General features: G+C 37.9%; 1 protein-coding gene across 1 annotated transcript in view; it reads right to left on the minus strand.

The window, feature by feature from the left end:
- Positions 1 to 24,846, minus strand: part of ZSWIM5 (zinc finger SWIM-type containing 5) — a 58,519-nt gene that overhangs the window by 3,890 nt on the left and 29,783 nt on the right. The window contains exons 12-13 of the mRNA XM_018046489.1: positions 888 to 1,051; positions 325 to 406 (exon numbers count right to left, since the gene is read on the minus strand). Of these exons, the coding sequence (XP_017901978.1) occupies positions 325 to 406; positions 888 to 1,051 (246 nt within the window). The remainder of the gene's footprint in view (positions 1 to 324; positions 407 to 887; positions 1,052 to 24,846) is intronic.

Raw genomic sequence — 24,846 nt, forward strand, 5'->3', positions numbered from 1 at the left:
GTTGTTTGGGATTTCTCAGAAGCATGGACAGGGACTGGGACTAAACAACTCCTAAGGTTGCACTTGAGTACTGGTGGCTGAAAATTATTCTTTCAGAATGTTTCTATCGGAGGATCAGAGTGCTGCTTGCCCTCAGGGTACGATCCAAGCAGTGAGGGAAGAGCTTGGTCAGGCTGAACAGGGCCATCTTCTCCTACCAGCAGCCTTATCCTTTCCTAGGCCATCAATAATAGGAATATGAGAGCTCTAAGGATTCACTGTCCTGTCCCAAGAGTAGGGCCTAGGAATCCTTTCCCCTGGGGGCATAGGAGCTGGGAGACTCACCCACTTCTGTAGCACAGGTTACCAACCACCGCACCATCTCCCGGCGCCTCCAGTTGAGGGTTGATAAGGTCATCCTCATCACCTGGGTGAAAAAAAGTGGCATTCCCAGCGGACTAAGCATAACTGCTATAACCTGTCCCTCCTCTTTGCCATTCATTTATGTACATGTATTTATTTATGCCTTAAACAACCATCTCTCCCCTGAGAAGTACAGATGGGTTTGTTTAATTTCTGCCCCATCCTGCCACCAATCAGATAGAAGATTTCTCTGATGACCTGTAATGAATAAACCCCTTATTATCACACCTTGACTTGGAGGAATGGGGGTGGGTAGGGAAAAAATTGGGACCCTGTAGAGCCTAAGGCTATACTGCTTAACTGGCCTTAACTTCAAAACAGAGCCCAAAATTGAGTCCTGACCTTGTGACTAGCCTAGAAGCTATGTTCTGGGGACACAGAAAGAATCAGACCTGGCCCATGCCCACTCCAGTCCTTATGGGATCTTAACTCCCTGTCACTAGGCCAGAAGTTTAAAGTCGGGATGGCCCACTCCTCCTCCATACCTGTAGCCCCAGCTCCAAGGCCACGTTGAGCAGGGTGCCATCTGTACTACTGTCCGTGGGAGTAGCAATCTTGAATGCATCTTGGGCCAGTTTGAAGATGAGGGAGGAAGAATGGATGTGCTTCTGTATTGCTTCCAGGATTGTTCGGAGCCTCAGAGTGTCCCCTACAGGCACCAAGAGAAGGGGCAGGGACAAGGTCTTCCTTAAAGCTTCCCTGATCAGTCAGCTGATCACAATAGGTGCTGGCTGAACTGGCTGGTATCAATGCACTGAATGCTTCCAAATGGTTGGGGTGGTCAAGCTTTGTCTCCACTGAACCCACTGGAGGCTCCTTCCTTCCCCAGGCACCCATGCAAATTCACTTCTCTCCACCTTTTCATCGGCCTTGACCCCTTACCCTTTTTTCCCCTCAGGATCTTTAGGTCCCAGAAATAACTTTTTCTAACACCTGAATTTTGAGAGCTACTCATACAGGAGAAGGAAGCCACAGTACTGCCAAGAAAGTATGCCAGTCCCATGGTCTGCTTCTCAGTACAGTTCCCTGGAGCTGGGCTACCACTTCTTATCCAGTAGGCAAGTATGAGTGCACAGAGTTATGGAATACATTGCAGGAATGCCATGGGTACCATATGACGTAAAGGCAGTAGGGTATATGAAAGACTGGTGTTATCTTCTGAAGGGGTAAAATGTGAAATAAAGATAGAAGAAAAAGTAGGTCTTATGTCTTACAAAGAGGTGCAGTGCTAAGAGTGTACAGGCTTTGGAGTAAAATACATTGGGAAATGAACCTAGTTCAGCCACGTACCAGACCAGTTACGTCATCTATAAATTAGAAACAATGACCTTTTAAGGTCGTGGAGGGAATTATAAACAATTTGTGTACAGGTAATATGTGTGTGCATGCACATAAATGAAGAGAAAATATGCAGGGATATTTACAACACTGTCTTAGCAGTAGTAGTTATCTTTGGGTGTCAGGATTGAGAGATCACCTTTTTTCCTTCTATCCTCTTTAAAAACAATTAAGACATTTAATAGACTTCTTTTTTTTTTTTTTTTTGTGGGACCTTAGTTCCTCAACCAGGGATCAAACCCAGGCCCTAGGCAGCTAGAGCAGAGTCCTAACCACTGGACAGCCAAGGAAACCCTGACTTTATGTTTTTAAAGTGGTTTTAGGTATACAGAAAATTGAGCAGATAAGACAGAGTTCTCACATATCCCCCTCTCTCCCCTTTCAGTTTCCCTTATTACTAACATTTTACATTGAATGAACACTGATACATTATTAGTAACTGAAGTCCACAGTTAACATTAAGGTCCACTGTGTTATACAATCCTATGGGTTTTGACAAATGCATAGTATCATGGATCTGCCGTTACTATGTCATAGAGAATAGACTCATTGCTGTAAAAATCTCCTGTGCTCCACCTGTTCATCCCTCTTCTCTTTGCTTCTGAAACTACTGATCTTTTTACTGCCTCTATAATGTTAACTTTTCCACAATGTCGCAGATTTGTAGAAGTATGTAACCTTTACAGACTGGCTTCCTTCAGGAAGCAAAATACATTTGTTTCCTTAAATGTCTATTTATGGCTTGGTAGCTCTTTTTTTTTTTAATTTAGTTTTAGTTGATGTACAATATTATATACATTTCAGGTATACAACATAGTGATTCACAATTTTTAAAGGTTATACTCCATTTATAGTTATAAAATACTAGCTATATTCCTATAATATATCCTTGTAGCTTACTTATTTTATACATAGTAGTTTGTACCTCTTAAACTCCTTACCCCATCTTGACCCTCCTCCCCACCTTACCTCCCCGCACTGTTAACAAGTTTGCTCTCATACTCTGTGAGTCTCTTTTTTGTTATATTCAATAGTTTGTTGTATTTTTTATATTCCACATATAAGTGATATCATGTAATATTTGTCTTTCTCTGACTTAATTTACTTAGCAGAACACCCTTCGATTCCATCTATGTTGCTGTAAATGGCAAAATTTTCTTCTTTTTATGACTGAGCAGTATTTGATTATATATTTATACCATCTCTTCTTTACCCATTCATCTTTTGATGGGACACTTAGGTTGGTTCTATTTATTATCTACTGTAAATAATGCTGTCATGAACATTGGTATACATGTATCTTTTTCAATTTGTGTTTTACATTTTTTGGCTATATACCAAGGAGTGGAACTGCTGGGTCATATTGTAGTTCTAAGTTTCTGAGAAACCTCCATATCATTTTTCACAGTGGCTGCATCAATTTACATTCCCACCAATAGTGTACAAAGGTTCCCTTTTCTCCACGTCCACACCAACAGTTGTTATTTGTGTTCTTTTTGATGATAATCATTCTGACAGGTGTAAGGTGATATCTCATAGTGGTTTTTAATTTACATTTCTCTAATAATTAATGATATTGAGCATCTTTTTATGTGCCTGTTGACCATCTGTACTTCTTTGGAAAAATGTCTATCCACGTTTTCTGCCCATTTAAAAAATCAAGTTGTTGTTTTTTTTATGTTAGTTCATATGAAATGTATATTTTGGATTTAATTCCCTATTGGTCACTCTATTTGCTAGTATTTCTTCCCATTCAGTAGGTTGTCTTTTCATTTTGCTGATGATTTTCTTTGCTGTGCAAAAGCTTTTAACTAGGTCCCACTTGTTTATTTTTTATTTTCCTTTGATTTAGGATGCAGTAAAAAAAAAAAAAAGACTGCTATGATTTGTGTTAAAGTGTTCTGCCTATGTTTTGAGTTTTATGGTCTCCGGTCTTATATTTAGGTCTTTAATTCATTTGGAGTTTATTTTTGTGTACAGTTAATGTTCTAATTTCGTTCTTTCATATGTAGCTGTCCAGTTTCGCAGCACCACTTATTGAAGGGCACTTCATTTCTTTATGTTGGTAAATAATATCCCACTGTATGGATCTACCTCAGCTTGTATATCCATTCACCAGCTGCAGGATATCTTGTTTGCTTCCATTTTTAGGCAATTACAAATAAAGGTGCTATAAGCATTTGTGTGCTGGTTTCTGTGTGGACAGTTGTGTAAGTTTTCAACTTGTTTGGGCAAATAACTAGGAACATGATTACTGGATCATATAGTTAGACTATGTGTAGCTTTGTAAAAAACTGACAAACTCTCTTCCAAAGTGGCTGAACCTTTGGCATTCCCACCAGGAATGAATGAGTCTCTGCTGCTCCACATCCGCACTAGTGTTTGGTGGTGTGTTTTGGATTTTAGCCATTCTAACAGGTATATAGTGGTATATAATTTTTGTTTTAATTTGTATTTCCAGTCCATCCTAAAGGAGATCAGTCCTGGGTGTTCACTGGAAGGACTGATGTTGAAGCTGAAACTCCAATGTGTTGGCCTCCTGATACGAGGAAGAGCTGACTCATTGGAAAAGACCCTGATGCTGGGAAAGATTTGAGGGCACGAGGAGAAGGGGATGACAGAGGATGAGATGGCTGGGTGGAATCACTGACTCAATGGACATGGGTTTGGGTGGACTCTGGGAGTTGGTGATGGACAGGGAGGTCTGGCGTGCTATGGTTCATGGGGTCTCAAAGAGTCGGACACGACTGAGCGACTGAACTGAACTGAACTGAACATGACATGTCCTGGTGAGTATCTTTTTACATGCTTGTTTGACATCTATATATCTTATCTGGTAAGGCATCAGTTCAGGTCTTTAGTGCATTTTAAGATTCAGTTGTTTTCTTTATTCTTGAGTTTTAAGAGTTATTTGTGTATTTGGAATACAAGTGTTTTATTAGATACTGTTTTGCAAATATTTTCTCCCAGGCTGTGGCTTTTCAATAAGTTTTAAATTTTAATGAAGTCCTACTTACCAATGTTTTTTTCATCGACTGTATCTAATTTTGGTGTTGTATCTAAAAAGCTATTTCTGGGAATTCTCTGGATATCCAGTGGTTAGGACTCTGCGTTTCTACTGCAGGCAGCCCAGGTTTGATCCCTGATCAGGGAACTAAGATTCCGCAGGTCACACAGTGTGGTCAAAAAAGTTACTGTCAAACACAAGATCATCTAGTCTTTCTCCGGTGTTATCTTCTAGAAGTTTTATAGTTTTGTGTTTTATATTTATGTCTATGATACATTTTGAATTTATTTTCATGAAAGGTATAAGGTCAGTGTGTCTATATTCATTTTTTTAAATGTGGATGTATAGTTCTTCTAGTACCATTTGCTGAAAATACTATCCTTTGCTCGTTTGTCAAAGACCAGTTGACTGCATTTGTGTGAGACTATTTCTGAGCTCTCTATTTTGTTCCATGGACCTATTTGCTTGTTCTTTTGCAAATACCACACTATTTGATTACTGTACCATATACCATACGTGGTACATACTGTACATGGTAGTTCTATTTTTAAAATTTTTTGAGAAACATCCATCCTGTTTTCCATAGTTGTTGTACCAATTTACATTCTCACCAACAGTGTACTCCACATCTTTTGTCTTTTTGATAACAGCCATTCTAACGTGTGTGAGGGAATATTTGCAATATTACCTCTTTTCTAACATATGTATTTAATGCCATAATATTTCCTTCCAAGCACTGCTTTCATTGCATCCTACATTTCTGATTAGTTGCATTTTTTTTTTTTTAGTTTTAAACTTTCATTTAGTTTCAAAATATTAAAATTCCTGAGAGTTCACCTTTGATCCATGTGTTACTTAGAAGTGTGTTTAAACTCCATAGTTTTGGGAATGTTCCAGTTATCCTTCTGTTAATAATTTCTAGCTTAATTCCACTGTGATCTGAAAGCACACTTTGTATGATTTCTATTCTTCTAAATTTACTGAGATGTGTTTTACGGTTCAGAATGTGGTCTATCTTGGTGAACATTCCACCATGTGAGCTTGAAAAGAATGTATATTCTATTGTAGTTTGATAAAAGTATTTTATAAATATTAATTAGATTCAGTTAATTAATCGTGGTGTTCAAGTATAACTTATTGATTTTTTTGCCTGCTGGATGTATCACTTACTGATAAGAGGTACTGTGAATTCTCTGAATGTAAAGGTGGATTTCTCCATTTCTCTTTGCAGTTCTATTGGTTTTCCCCTCACATATTTTGATGCTTTGTTGTTGGATGCATATACAGTAAAGATTATGATGACTTTTTGGATAACTGACTCCTTTATCACTGTGTAATGCCCCCTTTTATTCCTGATAATTTTCCATTTATTGAAGTCTTTGTTTAATACAGGGATTCCAGGTTTTTCTTGATATGTGTTAACATGGTATAACTTTCTCTATCCTTTACTATGTTGTTGGTGAAGGAATCAGACTGTGGTTAAGAAACAGTTTTAGAGATGAAAATAACAAATTAGCTCCGCTGGTACACATGCTTTCCTGGGAGAATATCTTTTCCAGACTCTTCCTGCTTTTAGTGCAGCTACTTTGGTAGTCTACAGGGTATGGAAAGTAGGGGTGAGAGTGTTGACAATACCTCATATGTGTGGTTTGTTTAAGCCCTGGCTTCTGTTTTTAGTGCAAAATATGACATGACTGAGTGACTTTCATTTCATTTTCATATGGAAAGGTAAAGTGTAGAAGTTCAAGTCACAGAAGAATTAAATATGTACCTAAAGGTACTAGGATTAAAATGAAGCCCAGTACTGTTTAATGTTTGTACTTAGGGTCATTTGCTTGCTTTAACACTGCCTCTTTATTAATTCCTTTACCTATTAATTGTGGTAAAAATATATATTCTAAAACTTTCTATCTTAACCATTTTAAGTATATAATTGAGTACTGTTAATCACATTCAACACTGTGGAATATCATTCATTATGTAAATAGCAGCACCATATATTTCCAAAAGTTTTTTAATCATCCTAAACAGAAAGTCTGTACCTATTAAGCAGTAATTCACCATCATCTCTCCCTTTAGCCCAGGAAATTTCTATTTTCTGTCTTTATTAACTTGCCTATTCTAGACATGTATGTTCAGTTCAGTTCAGTCACTCAGTTGTGTCCGACTCTTTGTGACCCCATGAATCACAGCACGCTAGGCCTCCCTGTCCATCACCATCTCCCGGAGTTCATTCAAACTCACGTCCATTAAGTCGGTGATGCCATCCAGCCATCTCATCCTCTGTTGTCCCCTTTTCCTCCTGCCCCCAATCCCTCCCAGCATCAGAGTCTTTTCCAATGAGTCAGCTCTTCGCATGAGGTGGCCAAAGTACTGAAGTTTCAGCTTTAGCATCATTCCAGGACTGATCTCCTTTAGGATGGACTGGTTGGATCTCCTTGCAGTCCAAGGGACTCTCAAGAGTCTTCAACACCACAGTTCAAAAGCATCAATTCTTCAGTGCTCACCTTTCTTCCCAGTCCAACTCTCACATCCATACATGACCACTGGAAAAACCATAGCTTTGACTAGATGGACCTTTGTTGGCAAAGTAATGTCTCTGCTTTTGAAAATGCTGTCTAGGTTGGTCATAACTTTCCTTTCAAGGAGTAAGCGTCTTTTAATTTCATGGCTGCAATCACCATCTGCAGTGATTTTGGAGCCCCCAAAAATTAAGTCTGACACTGTTTCCGCTGTTTCCCCATCTATTTCCCATGAAGTGATGTGTATGTGGAATCATACAAAAATTACTTTTGGTGTGTCTGAAGTATTTCTCTTAGCATAATGTCTTCAAGTTTCCCCCATGTTGTACCATGTTATCAGAACATAGTTTCTTTTTTAATGACTTAATGTTAATAGTCCACTGTATATATATACACCATATTTTGTTTACCCATTCATTTGCTGATGGACACTTGGGTTGTTTCCAATTTTTGGCTGTTGCAAATGATGCTGCAGTGAACACTGGTATATAAAGTACCTGTTTGAATCTGTTTTCAATTCTTTGGGGTATATACATAGGAGTGGAACTGCTAGATGATACGTTAATTTTATTTAAAAATTTCAGGCACCATCACACTATTTTCCACAGCAGCTATTAATCACTTTACATGTGCAATGTAAAAGAAAAGCTATTAATCACTTTACACCAGCAATGTAAAAGAATTTCTCCATATCCTCACCATAGGACTCCATGCTTCCACTGAAGGGTGCCCAGATTCAATCCCTGGTTGGGAAACTAACATACCACAAGCCGTGCAATAGCACAGCCAAGCCATCCTAGTGGGTGTCTTCCCTAATGACTAATGATGTTTTTCCTTCATGTCCTCATAAGCCATTATATATCTTCTTTGAAGAACAATCTCTTCAAATCTGTTGCCCATTTTAAAATCCAGTTGTCTTTTTTATTGTTGAATTGTAGTTCTTTATATATTTTGTATATTAAGCCCTTATCAGATATAAAACATAAATTTTTTCCATCCTTTTTAAGTTGTCCTTTCACTTTCTTGGTAATGTCCTTTGATGAATGAAAGTTTTAAATTCTGATGAGGTCCAAATTTATTCTTTTCTTTTGCTGCTCATGCTTTTGGTGTCATAACCTAAGAATTGTCAAATTCAAGGTCCTATGTTTTCTCTTATGAAATTATGGCTTTAGTTCTTATATATAAGTAATTGATCCCTTCCTTTTACTTTCACTCTCTATCTTTAAAGTGAGTTTCTTATAGACAACATATAATTGTTTTTTAAATCCACTGTCAGTCTGTCCTTTTTTTTTTTTTTTCAGCCAAGCCATGCAGCTTGAGGGATCTTAGTTCCCCAATCGGAGATTGAACTGGGGCTTCCTGCAGTGGAGGCATGAAGTCACCTCTGGACTGCCAGGGAATTTCTCCTTTCTTTTTTCCCCCAGTCTGTCGTTTAATTGGCTTATTTAGACCATTCACATTTAAAGTGATTATTGATATACTTGGATTAATATCTACATTTACAACTTTTTTATTCATTGAATTTGTTCTTTTTAAAAAACCTTTCCTCTTTTCTGCCTTCTCTGGTTTAAACTGAGCATGTTACATGATTCAATTTTCTCTTCTCACAATTCTTTTCAAATTTCACAGTTCTTTTCAAATTTCACAATTTCTTTTCAAAGTTACTTTAGTGTTTGCCCAAGAGTTGCAGGATACATTTACAACTAATCTAAGTCCATTTTCAAATAACTATATCACTTCATAAGATACCTTAGTATTCTCAATTCTTCCTTCTATCTGTAACATCACTGCTTCATTGATTTATCTTTAAGCTATAGTAACCCAATACATTTCTATTATTATTTTGAACACTTATTAGTTCAATTAAGAATTTTCTAAAAACCAAAGGATTTATTTTACCTTTCTGCGGTTCAGTTCAGTTCAGTGGCTCAGTTGTGTCCACTTCTTTGTGACCCATGGGCTGCAGCACGCCAGGCTTCCCTGTCCATCACCAGCTCCTGGAGCTTACTCAAACTCATGTCCATTGAGTCGGTGATGCCATCCAACCAGCTCATCCTCTGTCATCCCCTTTTACTCCCGCCTTCAACCTTCCCAGCATCAGGGTCTTCTCAGTGAGTGAGTTCTTTGCATCAGGTGGCCAAAGTATTGGCGTTTCAGCTTTGGAATCAGTCCTTCCAATGAATATTCAGGATTGATTTCCTTTAGTATGGACTGGTTGGGATGGACTGGTTGGGTCGCCTTGCTGTCCACGGGACTCTCAAGAGTCTTCTCCAACACCACACTTCAAAAGCATCAATACTTCAGCGCTCAGCTTTCCTTACAGTCCAACTCTCACATCCATACATGACTACTGGAAAAACCATAGCTTTGACTAGATGGACCTGTGTTGGCAAAGTAATGTCTCTACATTTAAAAATGCTGTCTATGTTGGTCATAACTTTTCTTCCAAGGAGCAAGCTACTTTTAATTTCATGGCTGCAGTGATTTTGGAGCCCAAGAAAATAAAGTCTTTCACTGTTTCCATTGTTTCCCATCTATTTCCCATGAAGTGATGGGGCCAGATGCCATGATCTTAGTTTTCTGAATGTTGAGCTTTAGGCCAACTTTTTCACTCTCTTTCACTTTCATCAAGAGGCTCTTATAGTTTCTCTTTGCTTTCTGTCATAAGTACGGTGTCATCTGCATATATGAGGTTATTGATATTTTTCCCGGCAATCTTGATTTCAGCTTGTGCTTCATCCAGTCCAGCACTTCTCATGATGTACTCTGCGTAGAAGTTAACTAAGCAGGGTGACAATATACAGCCTTGATGTACTCCTTTTCCAATTTGGAACCAGTTCCATGACCAGTTCTAACTGTTGCTTCTTGACCTGCATACAGATTTCTCAGGAGCCAGGTCAGGTGGTCTGGTATTCCCATCTTTTTAAGAATTTTCCACAGTTTGTTTTGATCCACACAAAGGCTTTGGCATAGTCAATAAAGCAGAAGCAGATTTTTTCTGGAACTCTCTTGCTTTTTCAATGATTCAATGGATGTTGGCAATTTGATTTTTGGTTCCTCTGCCTTTTCTAAATCCAATTTGAACATCTGGAAGTTCACAGTTCACGTACTGTTGAAGCCTTGCTTGGAAAGCATTACTTTGTTAGTGTGTTAGATGAGTGCAACTGTGTGGTAGTTTGAGCATTCTTTGGCATTGCCTTTCTTTGGAATTGGAATAAAAACTGAACTTTTCCAGTCTTGTGGCCACTGCTGAGTTCTCCATATTTACTGGCATATTGAGTACAGCACTTTCACAGTATCATTTTTTAGGATTTGAAATAGCTTAACTGGAATTCCATCACCTCCACTAGCTTTGTTCGTAGTGATGCTTCCTAAGGCCCACTTGACTTGCATTCCAGGATGTCTGGCTCTAGGTGAGTGATCACACCATCGTGATTATCTGGGTCATGAAGATATTTTTTGTATAGTTCTTCTGTGTATTTTTGCCACCTCTTCTTAATCTCTTCTGCTTCTGTTAGGTCCATACCATTTCTGTCCTTTATCATGCCCATCTTTGCATGAAATATTCCCTTGGTATCTCTAATTTTCTTGAAGAGATCTCTATTCTTTCCCATTCTGTTGTTTTCCTCTATTTCTTTGCACTGATCACTGAGGAAGGCTTTCTTATCTCTCCTTGCAATTCTTTAAAACTCTGCATTCAAATGGGCATATCTTTCCTTTTCTCCTTTGCGTCTTTTCTTTTCACAGCTATTTGTAAGGCCTCCTCAGACAACCATTTTGCCTTTTTGCATTTCTTTTTCTTGGGGATGGTCTTGATCACTGCCTCCTGTACAATGTCATGAACCTCCATCCATAGTTCGTCAGGGATTCTTGCCCACAATAGTAGATATAATGGTCATCTGAGTTAAATTCAGCCATTCCAGTCCATTTTAGTAATCTGATTCCTAAAATGTTGATATTCACTCTTGCCATCTCCTGTTTGACCACTTCCAATTTGCTTTGATTCATGGTCCTAACATTTCAGGTTTCTATGCAATATTGCTCTTTACAGCATTGGGTCTTCTTCCATCAGCAGTCACATCCACAACTGGGTGTTGTTTTTGCTTTGGCTCCATCTCTTCATTCTTTCTGGAGTTATTTCTCCATTGATCTCCAGTAGCATATTGGGCACCTACCGACCTGGGGAGTTCATCTTTCAGTGTCCTATCATTTTGCCTTTTCATACTGTTCATGGGGTTCTCAAGGCAAGAATACTGAAGTAGTTGCTGTCCCCTTCTCCAGTGGACCATGTTTTGTCAAACTCTCCACCATGACCCATCCATCGTGGGTGGCCCTACATGGCATGGCTTATAGTTTCATTGAGTTAGATAAGGCTGTGATTCATGTGATCAGATTGGTTAGTTTACTGTGATTGTGGTTTTCACTCTGTCTGCCCTCTGATGGAGAAAGATAAGAGGCTTATCCTCCTGATGGGAGAGACTGACTGAGGGGGAAACTGGGTCTTGTTCTAATGGGCGGGGCATGCTCAGTAAATCTTTAATCCAATTTTCTGTTGATGAGAGGGGCTCTGTTTCCTCCCTGTTATTTGACCTGAAGCCAAACTATGGTGGAGGTAATGAAGATAATGGCGACCTCCTTCAAAAGATCCCATGCCCACACTGCTGCACTCCATGCCCCCAACCCTGCAGCAGGCCACCACTGGCCCATGCCTCCGCAAGAGACTCCTGGACACTCACAGGCAAGTCTGGGTCAGTCTCTTGTAGGGTCACTGCTCCTTTCTCCTGGGTCCTGGTGCGCACAAGGTTTTGTTTGTGCCCTCCAAGAATCTGTTTCCCCAGTCCTGTGTAAGTTCTGGCAGCTCTATGGTGGGGTTAATGGCAACCTCCTCCAAAAGGGTTTATGCCGTACCCAGATCTGCTGCACCCAGAGCCCCTGTCCCTGCAGCAGTCCACTGCTGACCCATATCTCCGCAGGAGATGCTCAAACACGATTCTGTCTCAGTCTCTGTGGAGTCTCTGGGTCCTGGTGAGCACAAGGTTTATTTGAGCCCTCTGAGAAAAACGAAGATCATGGCATCTGGTCCCATCACTTCATGGGAAGTAGATGGGGAAACAGTGGAAACAGTGTCAGACTTTATTTTTTTGGGCTCCAAAATCACTGCAGATGATGACTGCAGCAGCCATGAAATTAAAAGACGCTTACTCCTTGGAAGAAAAGTTATGACCAACCTGGATAGCATATTCAAAAGCAGAGACATTACTTTGCCAACTAAGGTCCGTCTAGTCAAGGCTATGGTTTTTCCAGTAGTCGTGTATGGATGTGAGAGTCGGACTGTGAAGAAGGCTGAGCGCTGAAGAATTGATGCTTTTGAACTGTGGTGTTGGAGAAGACTCTTGAGAGTCCCTTGGACTACAAGGAGATCCAACCAGTCCATTCTGAAGGAGATCAACCCTGGGATTTCTTTGGAAGGAATGATGCTGAAGCTGAAACTCCAGTACTTTGGCCACCTCATGCAAAGAGTTGACTCACTGGAAAAGACTCTGATGCTGGGAGGGATTAGGGGCAGGAAGAGAAGGGGAGGACAGAGGATGAGATGGCTGGATGGCATCACTGACTTGATGGACATGAATCTGACTGAACTCCGGGAGTTGGTGATGGACAGGGAGGCCTGGCATGCTGTGATTCATGGGGTCGCAAAGAGTCGGACACGACTGAGTGACTGAACTGAACTGAGCATCTCTGGCAGATATGGGGTTTGATTCTAAATGCGATTTCACCCCTCCTACTGTCTTGCTGGGGCTTGTCCTCTGCCTCTGGACATGGGGTATCTTCTCAAAGTTGCTCCAGCGCTGCGCAGCCGCCGCTCCAGCATCACCTTTTTTATGCCTTCTCTAACACTATTCCTTTCTTCACATGGATCTAAGTTTCAGATCTATATAATTTTCCTTCCCTGTGAAAGATTTCTTGCATTTTGTTGGCAATAACTTCCCTGAGTCTTTGTCTGAGATAGTCTTTATTTCTTTTTTCAAAGGATAATTTATTTGGATACCTAATTCTAGGTTGGTGGTTTTTTCTTGCAACATTTAAAATATTTCACTTCACTCCCTCTTGCTTGCATGGTTTGTGAAGTGAATTCTTATCTTTGTTTCTCCATAGGTAAGGTTGTCTTGTTCTCTTGCTTCTTTCAAGAAAGAAAGAATTCATGGTATTCATCCTGCTCAGTGTTCTCTGAGCTTCCGGGATCTATGTTCTGGTGTCTGTCACAAGTTTTCGTAAATTTTCAATCATTATTACTTCAAATATTTCTTCTACTGTTTTCTTTCTTCTCCTTCTGGTATTACAGAATATACTGCATATGTTATATATCTTTTGTAATTGTCTCATGGTTCTCAGATATCCTGTTCTGGGTTCCCCCACCCCCATTCTTTTTTAACTTTTGCATTGCAATTTAACATGTTTCTTTTGACATTCATAATTTAAAATTTTGGAAATATTCACATGATTCAATGTTGAAAAGATACAAAAGATAAATAATGAAGAATTTTCTCCCCCTTACCTCTGACCCATAGTCACCCAACTCTAACCCTGTACACAACTGATAGTGTTTTACCTTCCAGGACATTTTATGCATAGTAAAGAAACACTGTATTTCCTCTCCTTTAGCATAGTATATACAAATTTGCATATCATTTCCCCCTCACATATTAGTGTATCTTGGAAATTATTCTACATCAGTACATAAAGAAATTTTTGTTCTTTTACATGACTGCATAATATCCCATTTATGGATGTACAGGTCCATAACTGCTTCTTTAAAACTCTTAGGTTATGAATGCATTTGGAGCCTATTACATAAAGATAGTTTGTGCATATATTATATATATATAATACTCACACTGGGTCTGGGGCAGCATTCTATAATTAAATACATTATTATTTGTTCAGCAAAAGTATGAATATTCATGCTAGGTAGGATAAATAGCAAAGTTAGTATTGTATTTTTTTGATACAGTAATAAACTGATGGATGAAACAGTGTGATATAGACTAAATACTTGGGACTCTTTAATTCTAAGGAAAATACTCAATAAAACCTCAAACCAAGATACACTTCTAAACATATGCATAAGTAAATACTTCTTCTATCTGGTTTCTTGAGGATTTTGGACAAAAGGCTTCATCTGCATTGCTATTACTGTCACCAAAGGACAGAGCTGGGAATTTAATGATGGGCCTGGAAAGAGATTCTTTAATGATGAAACAACTACAATAGATGACCTTAAAAAAGGAGTACTTCTAGGATAATGTCTCTGATTAATACAGATTTCTACATAAGCAGTCTTTTTCAATTAAGTAAACAGCTATAATCCTTTTTCACTGATAAATGCATGTTATTCAAGGCCAATTAACTGCTCATACATTTCCCCCATACTGTCTATGGATTTTTTTTTCATCTGTTACATTTCATAATTGTCATTATTCCTAGCCTCATGCTTACTTGGGATAACACTATTTTAACAATTCTTCTATCTTGCAAGGAATGTACAATAGGGATATAACTTAAAATAGTGTATATATTTTATGATGTCAGCTTGCTCTAACTGAACACTTCTACAATCTTCAGTTCAGTTCAGTTCAGTTCAGTCGCTCAGTCGTGTCCGACTCTTTGCGACCCCATGAATCGCAGCACGCCAGGCCTCCCTGTCCATCACCAACTCCCGGAGTTCAGTCAGATTCATGTCCATCGAGTCAGTGATGCCATCCAGCCATCTCACCCTCTGTCGTCCCCTTCTCCTCCTGCCCCTAATCTCTCCCTGCATCAGAGTCTTTTCCAATGAGTCAACTCTTTGCATGAGGTGGCCAAAGTACTGGAGTTTCAGCTTTAGCATCATTCCTTCCAAAGAAATCCCAGGGCTGATCTCCTTCAGAATGGACTGGTTGGATCTCCTTGTAGTCCAAGGGACTCTCAAGAGTCTTCTCCAACACCACAGTTCAAAAGCATCGATTCTTTGGCGCTCAAACTTCTTCACAGTCCAACTCTCACATCCATACATGACCACAGGAAAAACCGTAGCCTTGACTAGACAGACCTTAGTTGGCAAAGTAATGTGTCTGCTTTTGAATATACTATCTGCTGCTGCTAAGTCACTTCAGTCGTGTCCGACTCTGTGCGACCCCATAGACGGCAGCCCACCAGGCTCCCCCGTCTCTGGGATTCTCCAGGCAAGAACACTGGAGTGGGTTGCCATTTCCTTCTCCAATGCACGGAAGTGAAAAGTCAAAGTGAAGTCGCTCAGTCATGTCCAACCCTCAGCGACCCCATGGACTGCAGCCTACCAGGCTTCTCCATCCATGGGATTTTCCAGGCAAGAGTACTGGAGTGGGTTGCCATTTCCTTCTCCGGAATATACTATCTAGGTTGGTCATAACTTTTCTTCCAAGGAGTAAGCGTCTTTTAATTTCATGGCTGCAGTCACCATCTGCAGTGATTTTGGAGCCCAGAAAAATAAAATCTGACACTGTTTCCATTGTTTCCCCATCTATTTCCCATGACGTGATCGTACGGGATGCCATGATCTTCGTTTTCTGAATGTTGAGCTTTAGGCCAACTTTTTCACTCTCCACTTTCACTTTTATCAAGAGGCTTTTTAGTTCCTTTTCACTTTCTGCCATAAGGGTGGTGTCATCTGCATATCTGAGGTTATTGATATTTCTCCCGGCAATCATGATTCCAGCTTGTGTTTCTTCCAGTCCAGCGTTTCTCATGATGTACTCTGCATAGAAGTTAAATAAGCAGGGTGACAATATTCAGCCTTGACGTACTCCTTTTCCTATTTGGAACCAGTCTGTTGTTCCATGTCTAGTTCTAACTGCTGCTTCCTGACCTGCATACAGAGTTCTCAAGAGGCAGGTCAGGTGGTCTGATATTCCCATCTCTTTCAGAATTTTCCAGTTTATTGTGATCCACACAGTCAAAGGCTTTGGCATAGTCAATAAAGCAGAAATAGATGTTTTTCTGGAACTCTCTTGCTTCTTCTATGATCCAGCAGATGTTGGCAATTTGGTCTCTGGTTACTCTGCCTTTTCTAAAACCAGCTTGAACATCAGGAAGTTCATGGTTCACGTATTGCTGAAGAATTTGTTAAAGCATAAGATTCTTGGGCTATATTCACAGAGATTCAGATTCAGAATTTGCATTTCTAACAAGTTTCCAGATCATGCTGATGCTGCTTATCCACTGATCATACATTGAGTAGCAAGGTTCTGACTTATTTAGACTTCTAGCCTATTAACTTTTAATGTAAGTAATGAGACTACATTAGTGACACAAAACCCTTCACTATCTTTATATACAAGTGCCCTTTCAAAGTGAGAGTCTCTGCAAAATATTTATCAATTGTTCCAAGTATCAGCAACTGTGTAAATAGCATAATTAAGGTATACTTGATCAAGCTTCTACAATAACTCTTTTAGGAAGACTTGGGAGTTACCTGTTTCAAGTATATAGTATGAAAATAAATAACTATTTACATTTGTTCTTCATTGGGAGTAAAATTTCTTGGTTACAAGAAGTTCATGAGGTGTGTGTGTAGAATAGTGGTCTAGGAACGAGTATACAGTTTTCTTCCATTCCAGCTTCCTGTGCAATGAGTTCATGTCATTGGTACAGATTATTAAGCCTGACAGAAATGATCTCTTTGATTATTCATGTTTTTTTGTTTACATACTAACAAATAAATTGTGAACAACTTTTTTTTTGGTTTTACTGCACAGCTTGCAGGATACTAGTTCCCTGACCAGAGATCGAACCCTGGTCCATGGTAGTGAAAGCAGAGTCCTAACCACTGGACTTCTAGGGAATTCTCTGAATAACTTCTGAAACATTATGGATGTTGACTTTTTCTAGCTTAACCTGGCACTTCCCAGAATTTTCGCCCTGTGTTTAGAGTCCTACACGACTGAGCAACTGAACTGAACTGAACTGAACTTAGAGTCCTAAAAATCTCGTTTGTTCATCAATCACTGTTAAAATTTTTTTTTAAGAAAACAGAACAGAGCTATTTCATCAGCAGTGTATAGTTGTTCAAGACTAAGGTTTTCATTAATTGTCAATATAATTTTTGAGGAAAATTATATTTTATAATTATTATATATATTATAATTATATTTTATAATTAATATATATATTAAATTATATAATTTTCCTCAAAAATTATATTGAAAAGAAGTTTTATCATCATAGTTGTACAGATATTTTATACTGCAATGCTTCTGAAATTTCTGCAGCCAATCTTCTGATATCCTAAACTCACTGTAAAGCTTCAGTCCTTTGTGAAATAATCTAGCTTGTTTCATGAACAACAAACCAATCAGTGGCATATTCATACTGTTTCATTGTTGAATCCTTTCAATCATGGTAATGTCAATATCTTCATTTTTTGTCCTCAGAAAATTTTCTGTTCTTCTTTAGTTCTGGTCATTGTCCCTGTAAAACTTCAATACTTTGTCTTTCTATTACTTCAAGTCATGCTGCTGCTGTACTGAGCTCAGTTGTGTCCGACTCTTTGCCACCCCATGGACTGTAGCCCACCAGGCTCCTCTGTCCATGGGATTTCCCAGGCAAGAATACTAGAGCGGGTTGCCATTTCCTTCTTCAGGGATCTTCCCAACCCAGGGATTGAACCTGCGTCTCCTGCATTGGCAGTGGATTTTTTTTCTTTTTTTCTTTTTTTTTTTACCACTGAGCCACCCGGGAAGCCCAGTTCAAGTCATATGTGGTGTTAATTCCCACACTTTGCTCTTTAGTAAGATGTCTTATAGAAACACCTGATCAAATTTTGCACTAACTCTATTTTCTGTGCTATTGATGTCACATGGTTCCTTTTCTACTGATTTTTATCCACAGGAGTATCTTCAATTTTCTGGACATTTTTATAGAACAATTAAACTCAAACTGACAAAATAACAACCATCTTAAAAAAAAAAGGCAAACATTTTAGTAGTGAATAGCAGAGATGTCTGTGACTAGTTAAGAGTGTTGAGAAACAACTAATGCCTCTTGTCAGCTGAGGCCAGGTTTTGCTTTCAACTTAGAAAAAAGTGTGGATTTTCAAAGCTTTTCAAATTTTGGAATTCCATATGAGATTTGGTGCTAAGGTAATAAATTTAATCGGTCTCCTATTGATGGCTATTTAGAATGTTTCAAATATTTTGCAACCGCAAACAAGGTTGTAGTGAATAACTTTGTACAAACATCATTTCACAAATATATTTGTAAAATAAAATCTTTGAAGTGAAACAGCTGGGTCAAAGGATATATGCATTGTAATTATGATAGACATTTGATAGATATCGTGTAGGGCCAAATTGCCCCTACACAAAGGATTACCAATCTACACTCCCACTCTACACCTTTGCAAACACAATGTTTTATCAAAATTTTTCCTTTTATTTTGAAATAATTTCAAACTCAAAGAGAAGTTTCAATAGTACTTCAGGCATCATCTTTTCTCCATGCCCTCACCCCAAACCACTTGAAAGTAACTGATTTGATACCCTGAACTCATTCCTGAGCTCTGCAGTCTATTCCTGGCAAATAAGGACACTCTTCTACTTACCTGCAACATAACCATCAAGATCAGGAAATTTATATTGATATATTACCACCTAAGGAGACATGACAAACTAAATGCAGCACGTGATCTTGTATAAACATGTGTAAAGATTTTATACAAGATCATGTGTTATGTTTGTCATGTCTCTTCAGCCTTTGACAATTTGGAAAAATTCCTGAGTCTTCCCTTGACACTCATGGCCTTGACATTTTTGCAGATTAGACTAGTTATCTTACAGAATGACCTTCAGTTTGGATATGACTGATGTTTCCTCATGATTAGATGCAGGTTTGCATTTTCAGTGTAATGTAAGAGAAGTGATACTGAATTCTTATTGCCTCCTATTAAGTAATACATGATTTTGACTTAACCCATTACCCATGATATACCTATTGCCCCCAAACTTTCCTTGTGACCCTTGCTAATCCTTTCTTCCCTTCCATCCTAGCCTATACCAGATCCCACTCCCAGGAAACTGCTGATTTTTCTGTCACCATTGTGTGGCACTGCTAGAATTTTATTTAAATGGAATAATACATATGCACCGTTTTTTCCTTTAGTCCGGCTTCTTTCACTTAGCATAATTATTTTGATTCTTCCATGGTGTAGTATGTATCAGTAGTTTGTTCCTTTTCATTACTGAGTAGTATTCCACTGTATGGTTGTTTCACAGTTTTTATCCATTCAATCTACTCATGGATATATGGATCATTTCCAGTTTGGGGTTAAAAAATAAAGCTGTTATGACACTCATGTTGAATTCTTTGTATGGATATATGCTTTCATTTCCTTTGGTTAATACCTATGAGTGGAATGGCAGGATCATGTGTGCAGGCGTCTATTTAACTTTCTAAGAAACTGACAAATGGTTTACCAAAGTGGTTTAACTTATGTTCCAACCTGCAACGTATGAGAGCTTCAATTGCTCTACCTCCTTGCAGGTCTTATTACAATTGTTTTTTTCTTTTTTTTAATTTTATCCTTTCTCTTATTGTCTTATTTTTTCATTTTTTAAAGTTTATTTTTTTAATTGAAGGATAATTGCTTTACAGAATTTTGTTGGTTTCTGCCAAACGTCAACAGGAAGCAGCCATAGGTATACATATATCCCCTCCCTTTTGAACTTCAAGATGTTATTATAATGATAACTTAAAAATTTTCAACTTCTGACTGTTCATTGCTGGTATATTGAAATACTATTGATTTTTGTATATTAATCTTATATCCTGAAACATTATTACACTTATTAGTTCTAAAAGTTTTTTGTAGGTTCCATAGGATTTTCTACATAGACAATCATGTCATCAGAGTTCTGCTTCTTCCTTTCTAATCTGAGTATCGTTTGGTGCTGTTAAGTGTCTTATTGTACTGGCTAAAATCAACAGTTTGATACTGAAACAGAAAAGGTAAAAGTAAACAGCTTTGCCTTGTTCTTTTTTTAAAAAAATTTTAACATTTAATTTTTTTTTGCCCCACCAGGTGGCATGTGGGATCTTCGTTCCCCAACCAGGGATTGAACCTTTTGCAGTGGAAGCTCAGAGTCTTAAGCACTGTATAGCCAGGAAAGCCCTGCCTTGTTCTTGATGTTAGGAAGAAAACATTCAATCTTTTACCATTAAGTATAAAGGCAGTTGTAAGAGAGATGCCCTTTATCAGGTGGGAAAGTTCCCTTCTTTTCCTAGTTTGTTGAGAATTTTAATGTTTTTAGTAGTAATAAATGTTGGATTTTATTAGGTGCTTTTTCCTTATTACTGAGATGATCATTTGGGTATTCTTTTTTACTCTTATTATGGTGAAATACAGTGATTGATTTTTGAATGTTTTAAACCAACTTTGCATTCTTGGAGGTAAACCCTACTTATTATGATGTATTATCATTTAAAAAATATACTATTTGGATTCAACCTCTTACAATTTTTAATAAGAGTTTTTGCACCTATGTGCTCATGAGAGTTTTATTCTGAGTTTTTGCTTTTGGCTGTGCAGAGTGGCATGTGGGATCTAGTTACCCGACCAGGGATTGAACCTATATCCCCTGCAGTGGAAGCACAACGTCCTAACCACTGGACTGCCAGGGAATTCCCTGAGTTTTCTTTTTTATAGTTTTTGTCTGTGTTAGGGAAATTAAAACAGAGGAAGTCTTGATCAGGCTTCAGAAGCAGCAGAGCAGGCCCCTGACCTTTCTTCTGACCAATCTGGACACTGCCCAGATTCTGTGCCTGCCTGCCAGCACAGCAAGTCAGGCAGCACTTTAGATAAGAAAGGCATTTGGTCCTGAAATTCTTGAGAGCCTGGAAGTCTGGCCAACTGTGCCCAAGTAAAAGTGAAAGTGTTAGTCGCTTAGTCGTGTCCGACTCTTTGCGACTCCATGGACTATAGCTCGCCAGGTTTCTGTCCATGGAATTCTTCAGGCAAGAATACTTGAGCGGGCTGCCATTTCCTTCCCCAGGGGATTTCCCAACCCAGAGATCAAACCCAGGTCTCCTGCATTACAGGCAGATGATTTATCATTTGAGCCACCAGGGAAGCCCAAATCCCAAGACTCACAAGATAAAACAACAGCATTGTAAAAAGTTTAAAGTAAAACCAGAGTTGCATTTTTTGCACACAAACTGATATCAGTTTGCAGCCTGTGATTTTAAGTAGGAACCCCCCCAACTGCAATTTGAAGTCTCACCTGTGGAGGGGACACACTGCCCGGAACCTTTTCCAAACTGGGACTCCAGACTGCCGTTACTTGGGACTACCCAGCACGCTGTTCAGGTTTGGATTTTGGTCAGCCCAATTTGGTGATGTATGTGGTGTTACTCTTCTCTATTGTTTCTACTTCTCTTTTCTGTTAATGATTGTATATTGAAATTAAGTAATCCTCTGTTAAATACTGAAATTCTTTATTTGTGTGTAACGAGGGGTTTCTTTTGTTAATGAATTCTTTGAACCTGAAACAAAGCTAAAGCTTTTGGCAAAATAGCCTGGTATTGGTATCTGGATAATGATGATTTCACAGACTGAGTTGGGCAGTATTTCCTCCTCTTCAATTTTCTGTAAGAGTTTATATAGAATTGTTATGTTTTCCTTAAATGTTTGGTAGAATTTACCAGTGAAAGATTTTTAACTACTAATTCAATTTCTCTGAACTTCACTTCTATTTATTCTTTTTACTGTGGTAAAATATACATAAATTTACCATTTTGAGCATTTAAGGGTACAATTCAGTGACATTAAATACATTCACATTGTTGTGCAAACATCACCACTATCCAGTTCCAGAACTTTTTAATCATCTGAAACTCTATACTCATTATATAGTAACTTCTCCTTTCCCTACCCTCTCTATTCTACTTTCTGCTCTATGAGCTTTTCCTCCAGTCTACATGCTAGCTCTATAAATTTATGATGCAATATTGTGGCCACATTATTAAAATGATATCTGCCAGGTTTACCTACTCTATGGTAATTATACTTCTTCCTCTTATGACTGATAAATAGTAATACTTTGTAGAGAGATTCTATGTACAGTAAGTACATAGTACAGTACTATGTACAGTAAGTTCCCCACACATGAACCTTCAAGTTTGAACTTTCAAACATATGAATGTACATTCTGTAAACATTAGGTATGAGTGAAATTTCTCCTTGTCCTCTGTCTCCTATTGCTGATCATTCTTCAGCTCTGCCATCTCCTATCTCCTCTCCTACCTCCAGTTAGTACTCTTCTTGCTGGTTCACTTGATGCCAGCCCCTGTATGCCAGCTGAACTGTATGTACTACTGTACTTTTTAAGGTATCGTACTGTAAGATTAAAAATGTTTAATTTTTTTTCTTAGGTACTATCGTATGAAAAGTATAAATCTATTACAGTACTATAGAACTAGTTGTGTTAGTTGGGTACCTAGGCTAACTTTGTTGGACTTATGAACAAATTCGACTTATGAATGTGTTCTTGCAATGGAACACGTTCATATGTAGGGGACTTACTGTAAATATCCTGTTCCTCATCAAATGTTCAACCATTATTAGTATCTACTGCTACTTTTTCACTATGGCTACTCTAGGTACCTCATATAAGTGGAATCATGCAATGTTTTGTCTTTTTGTGTCTGGTTTATTTCACTTAATGTTTTCAAGGCTCATCCATGTTGTAACATGTATTAGAATTTCATTCCTTTTTATGGCTAAATAATATTCCATTGTATATATTTACTATAGTTTGTTTATCCATTCATCTGCTGACAGATACTCGAGTTATTTACAACTTTTGGCAATTGTGAATAATGCCACTATTAATATTGGTGTACAAATATCTGTTTAAGTCCATGTTTTCAATTCTTTTGGGTATATGCCTACCTAATTCTTATTTGTTCTTGAGTCAGCTTTGGTAGTTTGTATCCATCAAGAAATCAGTCTATTTCATTTATATTGTTGAATTTATTAGCATAAAGTTGTCTTTAGAATTTGTTGTGATGTCACTTTTCCCATTCTTAAAATTGCTACTTTGTCTTCTCCTTTTTCCTTGATCAGTCTGGACAAAGATTTCAATTTTATATATCTTTTCAAAGAAACAGCTTTTTGTTTCATTGATTTTCTTTTTTTCTACATTTTATTTGATTTCTGCTCTGATATGTATTATTTTCTTTCTTTTACTTATTTTAGGTTTCATTTGCTCTTCTTCTCTGGGTTCTTATGTTAGAATCTGGGATCGTCAATTTGAAACCTTTCTTCTTTTCACATATAGGTATTAAGTGCTAAAAATTTCCTTCTAAGTAAAGCTTTAGCCCTAATCCACAAATTTTTAAATGTTGTACTTTTTCATTCAGTTTAAAATATTTTCTATTAATTTTTTTTCTGTTTTTCTCCCTTTGTTCAGTGAGTTACATGGAAGTGTAGAGTTTAATTTCTAAAACTTAAGTGGATTTTTATTATTGATTTCTAATTCAACTGTGGTCGTCTGGAAAAGATTTTTATTTCAGCTTTAAAAAATTTATTTATTTATTTATTTTAATTGGAGGCTAATTACTTTAAAACATTGTAGCGTTTTTTGCCATACATCGACATGAATCAGCCATGGGTACACATGTGTCCCCTATCCTGAACCCTCCTCCCACTTCTCTCCTCATCCTATTTCAGCTTTTTTTAAACATCATTTTATTTTATCAGCCATGCCACATAGCATGTGGGGTCTTAGTTCTTCAACCAGGTACTGAACCCATGCTACCTGCAGTGGAAATGTGGAGTCCTAACCACTGGACTGCCAGGAAATTCCTTTTACCTTTTTTTTTGGAAAGATATTTTCACTGGTATAGAATTCTAGGTCAAAAAAATTTTTTAAGAGTAATTTAAAGATTTTTCTCCACTGTCTTCTGGCTTATACTGCTCCTAATGAGAAACCTACTCTCATACTTATCATTTATCCTTAGTATATAGTGTGTATTTTTTTCCCTGCAGTTGCATTTAAGTAAGATTTTTCTCTTTAATCACGGGTTTTAAGCAATTTGATTATGATGTGCCTTGGTATAATTTTCTTCTTATTTCTTATGCTTGAGTTTCAGTAAGCATCTTGGATCTGTGGCATCCTTATCCTGCTTGGAATCTGATACTCCATGACAGGCCACTGCCACCCCCACTTCCCATATGGATGTCTATTGTCAAATTTATTATTTTTTCCAATAAGATTTATGAAAAATGTTATCTTAATTTAAATTTGTATTTCTCAAGTGAGGCCAGGCATTTTTAATTGTTTAAAACTCATTTGTACCTTCTTTTCTGTAAACTGCCTGACCATATTTGTTCAATTTTTTTTTACTGTTTTTTAAAAATCATTTTTTTATTGATTTGTCTGTATCTTTTACCTTTTCTCCAGTGAGCATACATTCTTTCTACTATAAGAAGACACAACATAACGTTATTTTAAATTTAAAAAAAGTGCTTAAAAAAACCCGTGTAATTTCCTGCTATCAGAAAAA

This window comes from Capra hircus, chromosome 3 (genome assembly GCF_001704415.2).
Source record: "Capra hircus breed San Clemente chromosome 3, ASM170441v1, whole genome shotgun sequence".
In the NCBI taxonomy this organism is placed as follows: Eukaryota; Metazoa; Chordata; class Mammalia; order Artiodactyla; family Bovidae; genus Capra; species Capra hircus.